This window comes from Salminus brasiliensis, chromosome 8 (genome assembly GCF_030463535.1).
Source record: "Salminus brasiliensis chromosome 8, fSalBra1.hap2, whole genome shotgun sequence".
Classification (NCBI taxonomy): Eukaryota; Metazoa; Chordata; class Actinopteri; order Characiformes; family Bryconidae; genus Salminus; species Salminus brasiliensis.
In genome coordinates, this window is record NC_132885.1 from 12380018 (window position 1) to 12399001 (window position 18984).

General features: G+C 40.8%; 1 protein-coding gene across 4 annotated transcripts; it reads right to left on the bottom strand.

The window, feature by feature from the left end:
• Positions 1-1483: 1483 nt before the first annotated feature.
• Positions 1484-17454, bottom strand: bin1a (bridging integrator 1a). Of its 4 annotated transcripts, XM_072685642.1 has the most exons (20): positions 17176-17454; positions 13960-14040; positions 13660-13714; positions 13473-13567; positions 12622-12717; positions 12410-12520; positions 11607-11699; positions 11385-11470; positions 10383-10458; positions 10245-10300; positions 10013-10057; positions 9383-9455; positions 8731-8853; positions 8552-8638; positions 8337-8354; positions 6636-6896; positions 6146-6289; positions 5952-6011; positions 5706-5807; positions 1484-3912 (listed from the first exon to the last, which is right to left on the bottom strand). In XM_072685642.1, the coding sequence occupies exons 1-20, from the start codon at positions 17260-17262 to the stop codon at positions 3811-3813; spliced, it is 1851 nt and encodes a 616-aa protein (XP_072541743.1). In that variant the 5' UTR covers positions 17263-17454; the 3' UTR covers positions 1484-3810. The 4 variants fall into 4 exon arrangements, with proteins under 4 accessions (XP_072541743.1, XP_072541744.1, XP_072541745.1 ...); XM_072685643.1 differs by lacking the exon at positions 10013-10057; XM_072685644.1 differs by lacking the exon at positions 6636-6896.
• Positions 17455-18984: the final 1530 nt, after the last annotated feature.

The window sequence follows — 18984 nt, forward strand, 5'->3', positions numbered from 1 at the left end:
ATTCAAATAACAATGTTATATTACACTAATTTTAACATTTAGAACTGCAGTTTAACAAATACTGACAAAACACTTTGATTAATCCCATAGACTATCCACTTTTAGGTCCATAAAGAATCTTATTTGTTATGGAGATGTGTCAAAGGTTAAAAATAAACAAAACACAAAAAGGTTCTTTGCATTTCCACATCTCTATTCAAACCTGAGCATAGTACTCAGAAGGTACAGTGGTAAGACTGGGGATAATATATCAAATAACATTTTATATATAAAAAGAAAGCCATATAATGTGCAATATTTTTTCTTAGGTTTGTTATGTTGGCACAGATAAAAAATATTAAGAGGTTAAAATAAATACTATCAAAAACTATATATACAAAAAATATAGATATTTTTGTTTAACTAAATCTGCTTAATTAATTAGATTATATGTAATGGTTGGTCAGAGTTTTAGTACTGATCATATCAGTATGCTAAGAAAAGTGTATTGTGACATAATGTTTCACAATAATGCTAGAATATTGTTATACTGCCCATTATTTGATCACTTGTACGTTTTATGTTTCATCACAACAGTACCACTGACCACTCCCTGCTCTTTTTAAGGGAATGGGCAGAATGCCACATTGCTTCTGTTCCAGGGCAAAATGCATTAAAAGGCGTCTCTTAAATACACAATGCCAGTAGTTAGAAACATTAAACATGCAGCCTAGCAGTACTGAATTAACAACTAGGGATGTGAACTAAGCACCTTAAGTGCTCCTACTAACAATCTACACCGACTACTTCACTGTTTTTTTATTTCATTACGGACTTCTGAAATAACATAATAATGTGCCCTTATTGTCAGCTATACATAATATGTCTGAACGCTTGTGGACACCTCTTCAAATGAATGCATTCAGCTACTTTAAGTTGCACCCATTGCTGACACAAATGTGCAAATGCACACATACAGCTTATCTATTCACTGTAGAGAAATACTGACAATAGAATAGGATTCTCCAGAGCAGGAGAAACATGGCACCACGCCTAATGCCAGAAAGCAATCAAATCCTCACAGCAATGCTCCAAAATCTAGTAGAACACCTTCCCAGGACAGTAGAGACAGTTACTCCAACAAAAGAAGTATGAATTTTAATACTCTTGTTTTTAGAAGAAACAATAAATTAGCAGGTGTCCCTATACTTTTGTCCATATAGTGTATTTGTACAATACCATGAAATTCTTCTGTTTTGATATCTCAGCTTGGAAAGCCAAGGGTCAAAGCGCAGGATTACCAATAGATCAGCATTCCTGTAACAGACAAGGTTAAAGGCCCTGCTCAAGGGCTTAAGAGTGGAAGCTTATTGGACCATAGTATCAAACACAGAACCATGAGATCAAAAACCAAGCACTCTACTGCCCATATCAAACTTACTTAAATGTTCAGTATGGACTATGTCTATGGTATCTTCTAGACAGAAAAAACAGAAGAGACAAGTTGCACCGGGATTAAACCAATGTTTATTAGCATTGATCAGACAGTAGGGTGCACGGCTGAAGAATAGGAACACTCATGGCTTATAGAGGCTTAGGGTGGGCCTGGACCTCCAACCCACCCAAGCAAGAAAACATAAATACACCAACACACTGTACATGAGGTTAAGCATGCCTCGGTCACATTCACACAATGGCCACACATATACTGTAGATCTGTTCAGAGAATATTACGCGTCTTCGTCAAAGAAAGCTCAACAAAATGACACCATGTTCACATTTACAAGTGCACTGGCACAAAAACAAAAGCAAGTATACTCTCATTAGGCTAAAGTACAGGAGGGAATAGTGTGTTTTCCACCCAGTCAATGTCCTTACTAAGATCTAATCAAATCTAATCAAATCCTATCAGCTAGCGCTATGTTGAGTGTGTCAGTAACTCACTTTTCTGCCATTAGACTCAAGTAATTTCATATGCAGCAAAAGATACGAAAACACAGACACAAACTTGCTTAATTGGATGTAACTCTTCCATGCTGGACGATTGGAAGTGTCTCATTAAAGAAAACAAGATAAGAGCAGAAATTCTCCAATAATATAGCACGTGAACTGGGAGTCAGTCTGCAATGCGCCTAGTTTATCTCTCCCTCTTCACGGACTATGTAACCTTACAGAAAGCTTACAGAGGGTTAGCAGATACAATAACACACCAGAGGAGTTAGGTTTCCAAGAGAACAAAGAGGTGTACATATGGCCTGAATCACACGTGAAAAGAATCAACAAAGAACCAAAGAACAAGATACTCAGTAGTGTTGTAGATAGTTAAGAAATTCGGGTAAGAATCCAGTCCATGGCACATAGGAGTTTTTTATACTATAAACACTCATCCATGTCTCCTCAACCCTCATTTGTCTCAATGTACAAAAATAAAACTATAAATACAGTGTAACAGGATTCAATAAATATTATGCATATTCCTGGTTGCGGCTGAAAATTGCACCATCAGAGCGAGAGCAGTTACTCAGCAGAAATTTGACAAAAGCTTCCTCTTCCAATCACAACATATGTCAATATCTCAGATATATCTCTAAGAACATGGTGGCAGAAGACATTATTGCATAATTACACATGTGAAGGAAACGGGACACGGGTATTCAGTGTCTTACCATAAATTATGGAATTATTTATACAATATTGTGTTGAAATAAGCACTACATATCAAGGGAATTGAGAAAGATAATGAATAGTATGACAGCTCTGAACACATTTACATTGTCTACACAATGAATAAGTTGAGGGACAGGCCGGGCACAGTGTTGATGCTAGACTCTCTACCTTTAATCCTGAGCAAAAATACTGTATATGTTTCTTAGTGTCTGGATTAGCTGCATATCAGTGGTTGTCTGCATATATTTAAGGTTGGTTGTTTGTGTGGTTTGTTTTTTTGTTAGTTACAGTGTGACACAGTTACTGTGATAGTAAGTCAGCAGGACTGAGTATTTGTGTTCTGGTATATTGGTATGTTGTTAATGAGTAGTGTCTCTATGATATATAATTAGCACATATATGTTCTGATATAGCATTTAGGTGGGGACACGTTCCATTCTCTCTGATTATTTCTTTTAAACACTCCTTTACACAACAGATAGAAAGGTGATGAGGCTGTGAGGAATAATGTACTATTGTGGAGATGTCCTATGTTCTACTCCTCCTTAGCTGTGATATGATTACAGTTGTTCACAGAGCATCATGCAGCTTGTTTTTTTCCACTGTTAAACATTAAACTACATTACAAGGAGGCTTCTTTAGAGGGCTATGGGCTTTGTATATTAATCTAGCTATTGTACACTGCTTCACTGTTTAAAATAGAGAGAACACACAAAAAGTTTCAGACAAATAAAGGGGCCTCAGGGCTAGGAAGGACAGCGGAAGGACAGCCTGTTAAGTTGTAGAAGGATATGTTTAAAGTCTGACTAATTTACAGGCTGGCACACCCATATTATGCCTCCCAGAGGAGTATAATGTCACAAAGCATTTGACTGAGACTTCATTTACTCAAGGAACAGGCGAAATAAAACTTAATACACCAGCAAAGTCTCACAGTCACACAATTCAAACACTGTAAACAAGAATCCATTGACAATAAAACCATCCTCCACTGCAAAAAGCCCTCCGTAGAATCAGGTACTTGAAGCAAGTTCTGCAGAGACCGCCTGTTTCGCTTAATTATTGTCACATGTTCTCACAGAACATCCATATATTTGAAGGTGAAGCAAGGTATCGTGGAAGAACAACGCGAGAAGACTGACAGTCAAGGTCACATCACGGCTCTCACATTTTCTGTGTGAAGTTTTCAGGGAACACTCCTTTTTTGCTGAGATCTTTCATCTGAATCCAGTCGGCCTCTCTAACCCCCATCAACCAGCCATCATCCTACAAGAAGACACAAAAAAAATGTTAGCTGCTCTGTAGCTTTGAAATTACTGCACTTGTTTGATTTTCTTGTTGTTGATTTTTTAATAATTTATTTGTGTGCTACTGCTGCAAATAAGTATTTGAACACCTGCCAATCAGCAAAAATTCTGGCCCTCAAAGACCTGTTAGCCCGCCTCTAAAAAGTCCACCTCCACTCCACTTATTATTCTAAATTAGAAGCACCTGTTTGAGGTCGTTAGCTGCATACAGACACCTGTCCACCCCACACAATCAGTAAGACTCCAACCACTAACATAGCTAAGACCAAAGAGCTGTCCAAAAACACCAGAGACAAAATTGTAGACCTCCACAAGGCTGGAAAGGGCTACGGGGCAATTGCCAAGCAGCCTGGTGAAAAAAGATCAACTGTTGGAGCAATTATTAGAAAATGGAAGAAGCTAAACATGACTGTCAATCTCCCTCGGACTGGGGCTCCATGCAAGATCTCACCTCGTGGCGTATCAATGATCCTAAGAAAGGTGAGGAATCAGCCCAGAACTACACGGGAGGAGCTGGTCAATGACCTAGAGAGAGCTGGCATGACTGTTTCCAAGGTTACTGTGGGTAATACACTAAGACGTCATTGTTTAAAGTCATGATTGGCACGGAAGGTTCTCCTGCTTAAATCAGCACATGTCCAGGCCCGTCTTAAGTTTGCCCATGACCATTTGGATGATCCAGAGGAGTCATGGGAGAAAGTTCTGTGGTCAGATGAGACCAAAATAGAACTTTTTGGTCTTAATCCCACTCGCCGTGTTTGGAGGACAATGATGAGTACCATCCCAAAAACACCATCCCTACTGTGAACCATGGGGGTGGAAGCATCATGCTTTGGGGGTGTTTCTCTGCACATGGGACAGGACAACTGCACTGTATTAAGGAGAGGATGACCGGGGCCATGTATTGCGAGATTTTGGGGAACAACCTCTTACCCTCAGTTAGAGCACTGAAGATGGGTCGTGGCTGGGTCTTTTAACATGACAATGACCCAAAGCACACAGCCAGGATAACCATGGAGTGGCTCCGTAAGAAGCATATTAGACCTAAACCCTATAGAAAATCTTTGGAGGGAGCTCAAACTCTGTGTTTCTCAGCGACAGCCCAGAAACCTGGCTGATCTGGAGAAGATCTGTGTGGAGGAATGGGCCAAAATCCCTGCTGCAGTGTGTGCAAACCTAGTGAAAAACTACAGGAAACGTTTGACCACTGTAATTGCAAACAAAGGCTACTGTACCAAATATTAACATACATAACATATAATACATAACATTTTCACAGGTGTTCAAATACTTATTTGTAGCAGTAACACACAAATAAATTATTAAAAAATCATACATTGTGGTTTCCGGATTTTCTTTTTTAGATTACGTCTCTCACAGTGGACATGCATCTAAGATGAAGATTTCAGACCCCTCCATGATTTCTAAGTGGGAGAACTTGCAGGGTGTTCAAATACTTATTTTCCTCACTGTATATAAAGAGTGTCATTCCAAACCTGTGTTTTCTATCCATTAAAAATTTTGTTATTGGTTTTTAATCATTAATTGTTATTTACCACATACATGTATAAATAATGGCATCATGAATTATTAGTTAATACTGACAAAAACAATGTGTGTAAAATGCACTTCCAACATCTCATCACAAAAGAAAGAAAAAAAAAAACAATGAATGGAAACAGCTGTCGATGTGTTGTGGAATCAAAACCTCCATATATAACCGTTATGTGCAAAATGAAGATAAGAAATGACCTGCTCCTCTGGATTATCAAAAGTCACCACAAGCACAACGTCTCCCGCCTTCATCGCTAGCTCATCTGTGTCATTAGCAGCATAGTCGTGCATCGTTTGAACCTATAGTAGACAAAAAAGGGGCAGAAGCATTCAAACACACTGAACAGAAGTCATGTTGCATGTGACTCTACATAAACTATAAAAAACTATCTAAAAAAGATCTGTCAGAGTCTAATGTCAGAGCTTTGAACCTAAGGGACTCACTTTGTACAGGAAGCCTGGTGGCATCTCCACTTCTGTGCTCTCATTCGCCTCTCCTGCTGTCTATGTAAACAGGAGATGGGAATTAAACCAGAAAAAGTCAAATACAGCAGGGTTTGCATTAGCAAATACAGAAATGGTAGTAGCGTGAAACAGTGTGTTTCCATGGTTTCAGAACTCTGTGGTAAAACACTCACTGCTGCTGTTTCTGCCGCTGGGGCTGCCGCTGGGGCTGCCGCTGGGGCTGCCGCTGGGGCTGCAGCTGCTGCAGCCTCTGCTGTTGCTGCTGCAGTCTCTGCTGTTGCTGCTGCTGCCGCTGCTGCTGCTGTATTTTCTGCTGCCTGCAAAACAGATAAAGGGAAGGAAAAGATGGAGAAATGGAATAAGAGAGACAACAAGACAGAAAGAAAGAGAGAGATAGAAAGACAAACAAAGGCAGACCAACAAAAGAAAAGAAAAAAAAAAACACACTCAAACATGCTTAGCTTAACCTACTATGCAAACTACTACGACGACTACTACTACTACTTCTACTACTTCTACTACTACCACGACAACTACTACTAGCATGTCCCAAATGCCATGCCAAGTGCCTTTGTGCCTATTTGTTAGTGCCTGCATCATGCCTTCAGTCAAGCTCTTCAAGAGCCAGCCAAGGCATGGGCACAGCCTCATCTAGAACAATACCTGAGCCCCTTCACTGTCCAAACCCTGAGCGCGCACTGGCTGGGAACCATCATCATCCCAAGTTGGCTCTGCAGCTGGAGCGTGCACTGGCTGGCTGCCATCGTCATCCCAGGTAGGATATACAGGTGCAGCACGCACTGGTTGACTACCATCATCATCCCAAGTAGGCTGGGTAGAACCATCACCCCAGCCAGTGCGCACAGGCTGGCTACCATCATCGTCCCATGTCTGGGGTGCTTCAGCATGGCTCTCTGCTTGCGGCTTGAGGGGGGGGTGGGAGTGAGGGCAGTGTGGTGGTGGGAAGCAATGGTAGGAGGGCATATGGGAGCCGAGGGGGAGGCATGGGCCGGGTGCCGTTCACAAGGGCCAGTGAAGGAGGAGCGAAGGCCAGGAGAGTGTGAAAGAGGTGAGCATTGCTTTGACCACAGATTCGAATATACAAAAATGTTGCCTTTTTGAAAAATAAAGGGTTCTAAGTTTTTTATTTTGTTGCTGTGGCATTAGAGGCGTACCAATGCATCAGCGCTTCATGGCACGGACCAGAAGGTGGTCGTTCAACTAAACTAACTGTTACACCTTTTAAAATACAGATGCTTTAAATGTTTTTTGAGCAATACCATAGAAGACCCATATTTGTTCCAAAGACACACTATATGTCCAAATATTATTGGACACCCTTTCTAATGAATGCATTCAGCTAGAGCTGTAGAGAAGTACTGCCATTAGAATATATCTGGGGCAGATATATGTGAACCTATTTGCATCATGCCTAATGCCAGGCGTGGAATAGAGAGCATTGAGCTGTAAAGCAGTGGAGCCATGTAGAATGATGGTGCTCTAGCCAATACTTTTGGGATGAGTTAACGATAGGATGGGCTGGTGATCATCCAACATCCAGACCCCAGTAACGCTCTTATCGCAGAATGCATTCAAAACCCTCATAGCAATGCCCTGAAATCTAACACAAAAGCCTTTTTCCCTGGACTGTAGAGACATTTACTCCAACAAAAACATGAAAATCTGTTTTTAATACCCTTGGTTTTAGAAGAAATAATGAATGATCAGGTGTCCCAAAACATTTGCCTATAAAATGTATGTGTGAAGAACCTTTAAGTGTGTAAGACCCTTTGAAGATTCTTGCAATGCTTAAACAGTTATTCACACTTACACATCTCTACAGTTATTTATGGAACCAAACGTGGTTCTTCTCTGGCACTGCTCACAGAACCATTTGAAGCAACCTTATAAGTGTAGAATCAAAAAGGTATGTATTCATTTTTTGGCTTAAATACAACTCTTAAGCTTTTTCCCCCCATGTTTTTGTATTATATATATGTTTTTGTATTATTTATATATATTTCATATCAATTATTAATTTTGAAACACAGAATCAGAAACTTTGAACCTTATCCAAATAACCAAATAGAACCAAATCAGAAAGTTTGAATTATAATAAGGTCCTGAATACGTGCCTAAAGAATTACAAGCACATCAATATTAAGTGAGAGGTCAAACATTTACACCCCTGCGCAGCATTTCCAATGACTAAAGACTGTTTACCAGTAGATAGTAAAGACAGAAATAGAGGGACACATACATTAACACATATGAAACAATGTGTATGAGAGTCCATCAAAACCAGGTGAAAATGCAGCGCTGGCAGATTCCTACAAAGACAGACTGAACATTAACTAAACTCACCTCCCACGAATCCCAGTTCTTCAGTGAACCACAGTGTTGAGCAGATTTCAGAAAATGAACGAGACATTACACAAAGATGAGACTAATGAACAAGTGAAACACATTCATGCTGTATTGTTACCATGAAGATGGAATAACAACATTTCAACATGTTGGCAAAAATCAGTCTTTTGAAATCTTTTAAGGCATTCTTTTAAGAAGTAAGAGATACACACCGGTTGGTTGGTTGCGACTGGTGTGGTAGCAGCATGGAATGCATCCAGGTCCATATCCAAAAGATTACTAGTGGCTGGGGCATCATACTGTTTAAAAAGAGAAAAACAAGTTTAATATCAAATGTCAATGCAAATGCTCACAACCTTTAATGCAGCTTTGAACTTTGTTAAAAACTGACTTGTGTCGGAGACGTAACACTGATGCCTGGAGTAGCGGCTTCATCAAACAGGTTAATAATGTTCTCTGGCTTCAGATCCTTGGATGGAGTTACTTTTGGAGGTGGAGGAACAGCAGGTTTCAGCTGTTAACATGAAAAAAAAAAACTTTTTAACTGCACATAGAAAGTGCCAAATTGCTTTTAAGTAAAGTAATTAGTTTACGAATAAGGTGTCAAAATGATTGAAAACCACCATTGGCTCCACAAAGAAGCTTTCAATTGATGGCTTTTTAAAAGACATTCTCCAGCATTTAGAGCTTTGACTGAGCTGAAGCTGTAGTGTAGAACTGATTTCTTTGGACAATAATTTAGACTCCTTTTCCTGTGCTTATAATAGAACCGAAAACCTGATACCCAGACATTTACTTATAATGGCTTGTTTTGAATTTGTTCTATATCAAGCACAGGGGCATTACTGTCTGTGGTCATCAACCTTGTGCTATACATGCTGCAAATCTCTTCACAAAACACTCTATGAAGAAATTTACTAAAATTAACTAAATGTGGTTCTTGTATGACACCTTTTCTTTTAAAAGTGTAAGTTGCAACAGAGAGATAGAGGTGGCACAATGTAAGTTCCTTTAAACAGAACCTGTAGATTTATCATTACTACCTTAGAGGGAGATTTGGGGATGGCTGGTGGTCCTCCTGGGCTCAGAGTGTGATTGGCATCTTGTGTTCTGTCACTAGTAAAACAAAGAGCAGATGTATTATTTTATTTCTACTGCCTTTAGCCACTTGCTCTCATGCTTGTTATTAGGCCCCATCCAAGGCCAGCTGCTTTGCATTGCAAGCCTTAACCTCAGCAGGCAGTTTTTTGTCATTAGTCTACACTGGAGGATTATCAGTCTAGAACTTTGTGCATCTACATGGATACAAAACAACTCTTACTCATGCAAAGAGCCTCAGACACGCTTGCTTCTTATGCAAACTCATTCTACACATGCATGTTTCTGTGTGCACTCACGTAGAGTAGACTCTAAATGCCACTGATTTATGCAAATGCTGTGTATAAAAGTGTAGAGGAACTAGAATGCATTAACACTACAAGCTTATGGGCAGCAGACTGTGTCAATACAGTTTTCATCTCAAACAAGACACACTGCTGTCCATGTGGGCAGCAAAAGGAAACACGCAAAAGCCTCCATTAAAAGAGAAAGCACACATACACACACAGCACACATACACTCAAACATCCTCAAAAACACACCCACACATAGCACTACAGCGCTGCCACTGTTACCTCCTTTGAGTTGTTGACGTGGCCCCCCCTCGGTTACCTGCTTTTCTGTGAGAGTGGTTTTGGCGTTCATTCATTTGTTTACTGTTTATTTATTATTTTTTGTATCTTTACAGGGTAGTCTGTTTTGCAGCATCTACTAACGGTAGAGGTAAAGGTTCTTAAAAGCTGTGTAGGTAATACAGACAGTATTCAGTACTGATTATCATAGCAAAAACATACAAATATAACTGACCTGGACATGTCTTGATTCTCCAGTTTCACCAATATATCACACATATTTTGGCTCAGCTGTAAAAACAAAGTGCACATTAAACAATTCATTCTTTAAAATTCAAAGCACAGGCCATTGAACTTGTGGTGACAACTTTACCTTTCCTATTTCCCTGTGAAACTTCTCTTCCAGGCCAGAGACACTCTGGAAAGTGTTCACGTAAAAGCCGACACGACTGGAATACAGAGAAGAGTATGGAAATCAATAGCATTTATAAAGACACCTCACACATTATCTAGATTTTTTTTTGTCAAATTGCCAATTAACCCACCCCTTGGAAGCTCCCCCTAGCACTAGCAATGCTCCTGACACTAGCATGGTAAGAATTTAACACACGTCTTTTCCAATACATTTAAAGCCAGCCACCGCCTCTTTGCAAACTGCCACTGATGCAGCTTCGCTGCTCAGAAGAAAGTGTTGGGTCCCCAGCTCCAACCCACAAGCTGACAGACGCCTGTGCCGGCCAACATTGCTTTAAGAGGGATGAGGGGACAGAGAACCATCTGCCTACTAGGTGTGACCATGGCCAATTGTGCTCTCTCAGACTTCAGCCGCTGATGTCATCAAATCTGTGACCCTCGTGCCATAGTTGTAGATAGCGGAAGCGCATTAGAAAGTGGAGTCACTTTGAGACCCTGCCTTGATTTATTTTTATTAAAAGTGCCATTAGCAAACTGTTCCCCAACAAAACATATTAAACATATGCGCAACAAGGATGAAATCCTTGTCCAGAAAAGAAACAAAAAACACATCAGGGAAAGACTAACGTTTGCTTGCCAAAGGACACCTTGATAAAGTGCAGGACTGGGAACAATGAATAGATTAATCTTGAGTCTTGCCCTGAGGTTTTCCTCCTTGAACACTTCCATGAAAATTCCACTGTACAGTTTCTTTCTGATGGTGGATACATTTACTTTAATATCAACTGTGGCAAGAGCTACCTGTACTCGTCACCCTGGTCTTGTGATGACAATTTAGCATTGTTGGAGACTTCTCTATGCACCTCTATGCGGTCTGCCCTTGGGCTGAACTTGTTAAGGTGGCCTGGCTTGGCCATCTGATTGGCTTGGACAGAATCATCATAGAATACTCAGTTTTTACCTGTTCCAGAGGGATGGCAGCTCCTCCTGAAGATCTACATTAATATCCTCAAACACCTTCTGTGCTCTCTCCAACTCTTCCTCTGCCTGTACACAAGCATTCACACACCAACAACATGTTTGAACAAACACTAGTTACTGGGGAAAACAGCACAGACAGTCTTTGCTCAGAAAAAGTCGACCAAATGAAGGTCTGTACTAAAAGATACATGTATTTAATTACCTGACACCTGGACAGGTTGGTTTGAGCCACGTTATGAGCAGATAGGATCCCCTGTGCCCACCCTGGAGTGGCCCTCTCCAGTAAAGATGTTGGCTATAATACCACAAGACAAAACGAGAGGTAAAAATGAATGCTATTGTCTTAAAAAAAAGAAGAAATAACTACTGCACTTTACGTGTATGGCACAAACTAGTTGTTCATGTTTCACTGTCATGGTCAGACGAATGACCAAACATAGACTGTGCTATACCATAGCCTTTCTAATGGGTGCACTCAGCTACTTTAAGGTGCACCAACTGCTGCCACAGATGTGCAAATGCACACACACAGCTTGTCTAGTCACTGTAAAGAAGTAGTGCCAATAGAATTGAACTTTCTGAAGTAGATAAACATGAATGTATTGGCACCATGCCTAATGTCAGACGTGGGCTAGAGAGAAATAAAGTCTCCCAGCATTGAGCTGTGCAGCAGTGGAACTGTGTGAAATTATAGTGCTCCATCCAATATTTTTGTGATGAGCTGGGGTTGAGGTGGGTTGGTGATCATACAACATCCTGATCCCAGTAACACTCTTGTTGCTGAATGCATTCAAATGCCTCAAAACAATGCTCCAAAATCTAGTAGAAAGCTTTCCCTGGACAGAACAGATACTCAAACAGACACAAAGACAGATACTCCAACAAAGCAGGAACCATTATTTTCCAGCAGACCCTTGACTTCAAAAGATGAAATGAATGAACAAGTGTCCCAATACTTTTATCCACATAATATATGTATATCAATAATTGTCAAGCCACTGTTACCTTAGTAATCTTGATCCCGCCCTCCTTCTTCTTGCCTTTGTTTACAGCAGCAAAGGTGTGGCGGGCACTGTCGTAGTCCACCAGTTTCCTGTCTCGCTTCGCTATACGGGTCTTGAAATGGATTCACAGTTGCAATTTACTTAAACACACTCTGTATTGATACACCATACAACACCAATTAACATCTAATACAAATCACAGTATTTACATACCTTAATATCTGGAAACTGACCCAAGTATGTGTCCATGGAGATCAAGGCATGATCTACCAGTTTTTGGTGAAAGTCTGTCCATAGGAGGTCTGAGTCCTGCACAGCAGAAAAATTATGTGTTCAATGAAACTATATCTAACAAGCCAGTAACTGTGTTTATGGATCAATCAATCATACTCAAACATCTGCATCTAAAACACCTGGCTAAATCTATGCCGCTACAGCCTAACTGTCTACATCTAGCTCATGTCCATGCTTGGTTATACTACACTCTTAAACATAAAGGTGCTCCAAATGGTTCTTTGACCACCCTTCGATTCCATAAAGACATTTTGTAAAAAACTGTTTTGTAAGAGTGTGAAAATCATTTGGACCTTCACAACCACACATTTCTTTAAAGAACCCAAGAACCACATGTTTTTTTCTATGCAATCATTTAAAGAACCATTTGTAGCAGAGTAATTTTTAAGAGTCTAGCATGAGATTGTCATTACACTACACATATACTTTCCATAACAGCATGATAAGAAACATGAAGCCTCTGCAAAAGCCTTTGTAACATCAAGGGATTCATCTACATTTAAGTCCAATTGCTCTTAACGTTTACAACCTTGTAGCCTAAAGCCTTGAATTACCTCCCAACTGTTACCTCTGCAATTCCTCTAGTGCATTTCTAACATTCCTTTCAGAAAGAAACAAAATCAGAGAAAACAACAGATTCATAAGAGATCGAAATGATGAAATGAGAAACAAATGCTGTGGGGCAGAAAAAAAGACTAAAGCTAACACTGTATCACTCTCACATCTCTATTCATGGTACCATAATGAGAGTAACCAGAAAAAACAGTAACCTCAACAACAGAATCCATTTCGTCTTTGCCGTACCAGTCCGGCTCATACATGTCAGCCAGGCACTCTTGGAGATGTTTGGAGGACTCATGCATTGCTGTTAAAAACAAAGTGAAATACATCAGCACTGAAACCTAACCTGAAACCAGCCAGAGTATAAAACAGTTGACCTTAAATCAATCAATGTACCTTTTACAGCAGCCAAATAGGCTCGCAGGTCTTTCTGCAGTTTGGTGCCCTCAGCCTTAAAGAAGGAATCAAGAAATTCATTAAAGTCAAGGCAGTACACACAGCAAAGAGCAAAAAGAGTCTTTGAGAGATTGTTTTCCTTTAATGATTCCAAGGGCCAGTTTCTCAGACCCAGATTTAGCCTTAGCCTAGACTAAAATGTATTGTCAGCTGTATTCATCACTGACAGAAATTTAGTCTAGATTTAGGTAAGACTAGGTTTAATCCTCGTTCAGGAAACTGTCTCAAAGGCATTCTCACCAGTTGTTTGTTGAAGTTAATGACTCCTTCTTCAAATGCAAGATCTTTCGTTTCATCTGCCTTTCCAAGTTTCTGCATAACCTGAGAGAAGCAAATTACAAAATTTAATCAGAAGAGTAAAGAAAACCTGTGTACACTCGTAATGGTAATACTGATAATCCATTAGAAAAGCTGTGCTTCATTTATATTCATCTAGTATGCAAACAGCTCTGCATTTAAGGTAATTTGTAAAACTCTGACTTGGGAAAAGAAAAAAAGCTTATTATTCATCTAACCTGAGGAAGTCTCACATACATCCATACATCTGGAGCATCTACATCGGACTGTCTCTTTAATGAACTGGTGTGTTGATTGATTTTGCTAAAGCTTATTTGCTTCACCATTCAAATAAGAAGCAGCTTCAAACCCACACAACGCTTTCAGTAGGGAAAGCATTTAAGACCATACATACTGTTGTTATGTGCTGCTGGGAGGGAGACGTGTGTTACGTACAAGCTGCTGTGGTGTTAATTCTCCTACATTCTGGTTATGTTAGCTTGAGTGTACCTGCATGTTATCTATCTGCTTTGCTTTTAGGAATTGTATCTGTAGATCCTAACCTTAGGATATTACTGTTGGGCAGAAGTGTGCTAATATTTAGTATCTGTATTCTCCCATCTGAACTTTTACAAGCGCCATTGTATGTAAGGGGATTGCCTGTTTAGTAAATATTTGCAAACACATTCTCTTTCTTAACAGAGATTTGTTTCAAACAGGTAAGATGTGTACCAAAACACATTGTCCCATACAGAAGGGTTGTAGTTGGCTTTTTCTTCTTTTTGTAGCCAGGTACATCTAGATACTGCAGTGAAGTGTGGCTTAGCTTTGCTTTTGGTGCTGTCCATAGTTTGATTCACCCAATGTGGTACTGGATTACAGCAATTTTATTGTTTGTCATGTGCAGTTTTAAAACTACTACTCATCAATAAATATTAGGCTGAATTTGTTACTTTAAACTACTAAAGGGGCACTGGTGGCTCAGCGGTTAGAGCGCCGGGCTATCGATAGCAAGAGAAAGGCCCTTTACCCTCTCTGCTCCCTGGGCGCTGGAGTTGGCTGCCCACTGCTCTGGGTGTGTGTGTACTCACTGCCCCTAGTTCACTTGTGTGTGTGTGTGAGTGTTCACTACCACAGATGGGTTAAATGCGGAGGACACATTTCGCTGTACAGTGTACACTTACAGTGACAAATACGTGCACCTTTACCTTACTATGTTCTAGTATCTGAAACTGATTAATGGAGGTCTTTACAGTCCTTCACCTGGTGCTCCAGAAACACTAATTAACCAAAGCCTACATCCAATCCATGGGCAGTGTAGCTACTGCATAGTAACTGTAACACTGATCCATTGCCATCAATGGATTGCTGCTGTAACTGTAGCAGGTATTATGCCAGTAAGCATCCAGATAGCATCTATTCATGAGCTTATTTTACAGGTATTTTGTAAAGGACTACATTTTCCAGACCACAAAAACAAACACTAACTGCAGTCCTGCTAGAGCTTGTGCCTTAGGGAGCAGTGTTTTTTACCATGTCCATAACGAACATCCTTATCATCAGCATCTGTTAAAACAATGCGACACAGGACACTTTGTGAGATGAGAATAAATGTGTGCCTGAAAGCTTTGTCACATTCTGCACTTCCTGCATGTAAAAAATACATTTAAACTGACATACTATGCAAAACTGTTTTTATGAGGTGTAGAGCAAGACAATGTTGGACATGGCTCTTCTGTTGCATCTATCTAATGATTACAGGCAAGTATTTTTAAACTGCTGGAGACTACTTTAGATACTGCCTAGAAGTAGAAGTAAGCAGTATCCTGCTGCATATTCCCCATTCCTCCCCCTCAGGTGTACTACAGAGAGATGTTGATCATGCATTCTGAACACAGCAGCAAAGTGAAGCCACTCGGTTGCCATACTGGAAGCACCCCCCATTACAAAAATCAATAGTCTATAAAATCAGGGTGACAGTTGGGACAACCCTTCCAGGGAATGTTTTCTGTTGGGACGTCTGTTGACTCACGTCTATGTTGAGCTTTCTAGAACCAGAAAAGCACCTAGCCCCTCTTATATAGTGCTTTAATAAGGAAAATGGGCAATGCTAGAAACATGAGTACTCCACAGGCCCACACAGCTATCATGTTTGAGAGCCAGTTAAAAAGACAGGTGAGTAGGTGCGGAGAACATGGTTTAGTGCTGTAAATTCATAACGCTGGGTGATCCAGCCATGACCATCCCCACAATTATGGGGCAGTCAGTCGACACTAACTTTCAGACACTATGCCTGTCTATCACTCTCGTTTGCTTGCAGTCAGACTGCTTAACTACACGACTGGCTGCAATCTTAGTCGTGTGAATGTAGCCTTGAATGTTAACGCACACCGACCTTGCTTTACTGTCCCTAGCGGTTTAGCTTCAAGGGAGACACTTCTACCTTACCTGCTATAGTTGGTTTACATTACCTATTGTATTCATGTATAAATATGGTGGTTTTTAGAATATTTATCTACATGAGCTGGAACTGTTGTATTTTCTCTCTGACCTTACATCATGTAAGATTTCATTTTCCAAATTTCCTATTATCCACAGTACATACCAGGTCAGTGTGCGATGGATTAAAAGGACACTTTGGGACACTTCTGATCACTCATTCCTTACAATCTGACTGTCACACTAACTGGTTGGTGTCTATTCCAGCATCTAAACACCACCCTTACCACCACCCTCAGTACATGTTTAAATAGAAGTGGTTTCAAGGAAAATAGCTAAGCCTCATACGACCCATACTAGAGCTAGCACCAGCAGCACACCAGTCCCATAAGACTGCCTAGGGCCTGGATGCAGAAGCAGGTGGCCTGCAGTGAGATGTGCTCGGGCTAAGCAGAGCTCACTGCAGTGGGTGGATGGATGTTTCAGCACCATGGACTGGGGTCGTGTAAGCAGGGTGAGACTGGTGCTGGGCCTGCGCAGTAGCTCAGGCATCGTCGGCTTTGCCCTCCTATTACTGCAATGTGAAATACAACCATATTTCCTCTCCTGCTAAAGCCAGCAGTCGTGTTAGGAGCAGGGTGATGGGACATGGCAGCCCTGGAGCCTGTGCTGCGCCCATGTGGACGAGGAGTGACAACCATGATATTAAGGAATACAAGAATAATCAAGACCGTGTCTTACCTTTTCCTGAGCTCTGGTTAATTTCTTCTGCACATTGCTCGCTATCTTCCCCGCAGAAACCCCCTTCCCCATCGGCAGCTCGGCCATTTTGTCTCGCTTATTTACCCCAAAACGCTGCTCGAAAATGTCAAATCTCTATTGCATTAGGGGAATCGTCTGCACGATTATCCACGACGATAAGTGTGAGATGTGGATTTTCGGCCTGTTAGTCACCGTAATGAGGATATTCGCAGCAGAAGGTGAACCTGCACGGACCTCTGAGATGCGCGTTGAGCGATGGCGACGTCACCTTAAAGAGACAGCGCGTCTGATCAGGCTGGGCTTCAGTGGGGGGCTTCAGTGGGGGGCTTCCTTAGAGGCCCATTCATTTCATATAGCTAGCTCATATAGTTCTGTGTGAGCACGTTCAGATGAGGTTATAAAACCTTGCTAACCTTGCTTATGTACCTTACTAACCAGCATTTGGGGTGGGCTGCCATGTAGGTGCATTCATTTCAGGTAAATAGGTAGGCTTCCAAAAAAGTGGTCTCTGCTTTCCTGCTCTGACACACTAAATTCAGCACCTAAAGGTTTTGATCGTTAGATAATGAAGTGCAGTGACTCCTGGACTACTAGAAAACCCTTCCCCTTTGCAGCAAATATTCCTCCTCCACATTTTCTCCTCCAAATAATCCAGCCTCCTCGTTGAACTGAGGGTGTGATTGATGCTGATTAAGCAATGCAGTGCTACCAAGGTGTTACATCATATGATTTATAACTGATAACAGATTATATCTGCATTTCTTAGTTAAATTCAGGACAGTTCACGACCAAGCACGTGAAAAAGCAGCCTTGAGCTGAGGATAGTTTGGTGTCAGTCATAAATACTGAGCTGTCTCGTTTGTTTATTTAGTTTTTTTTTATCAGGATGTTCATTTGTCAGATTCTTTGCATTGCAAAAGAGGAGAACTTGCTGAGAGTGCAGCATCACTGAAAAAACAAGATACAGGATACTGAAAAGGTTGTACTGATGAGGTTTCACCACACGGGGGCGACAGAATCTCAACATTAGGGGTGTTTTGTATCATCGAGATAGTGGGTGTGAGTCACATGTACATTAAATGTCCTATTTTGATTATTGATTTATATATCATCTAAGTATACAGATGACTATAAGCCAATGTGAATGAAACAGTTTTCTTCTGAAGATCATGCCCTGATGTTAAGTGATGAACATAATGCTGCCACAGGCCTCCAAGATCAAGATAAGATAGAAGACTCCCTGCTGTTTGATGTTTAGGCACATTGACACAGTGAAACTATGAGAGAAAATCTCAGTGATGTAAATAAAAACTAACAATGCTTTCTAAACATTTGAGTAAAGGTGCATGTATTTGTCACTATACACCAAAATGTGCCCTCAACATTTAACCCATCTGTGGTAGGGAACACACACCCCCAGAGCAGTGGGCAGAGAGGGTAAAGGGCCTTGCTCAAGAGCCCAACAGTGGCAGCTTGTCTAGCCTGGGAATCGAACCCACAACCCCGTTATTGATAGCCCGGCGCTCTAACCGCTGAGCCACCACTGCCCTGTGTGATGTGTTTGATAAATTATATACTGTACTGAACATCATAATAATGATAAGAATGTAATTATAATGAACATGTATGCAACAATAAGACTAAATACAGCTGCCTAATATTGTGTGGGCCTCTTTGTCACGCCAAAACAGCCCTGAGCCGTTAAGGCATGGACTCCACAAGACCTCTGAAGGTGTCCTGTGATATCTGACTGGTACCAAGATCTATTTTGTGTTCCCTCTGGTGGTG

What these genes read in the sequence shown, in the direction of transcription:
- bin1a (XM_072685642.1), bottom strand. Translation starts at nt 17,262, where the DNA reads ATGGCCGAGCTGCCGATGGGGAAGGGGGTTTCTGCGGGGAAGATAGCG. An exon ending in CTATTTGGCTGCTGTAAAAG is followed by an intron (nt 13,568 to 13,659) that starts GTACATTGATTG and finishes TGTTTTTAACAG; the next exon opens with CAATGCATGAGTCCTCCAAA. An exon ending in GTCAGTTTCCAGATATTAAG is followed by an intron (nt 12,521 to 12,621) that starts GTATGTAAATAC and finishes ATCCATTTCAAG; the next exon opens with ACCCGTATAGCGAAGCGAGA.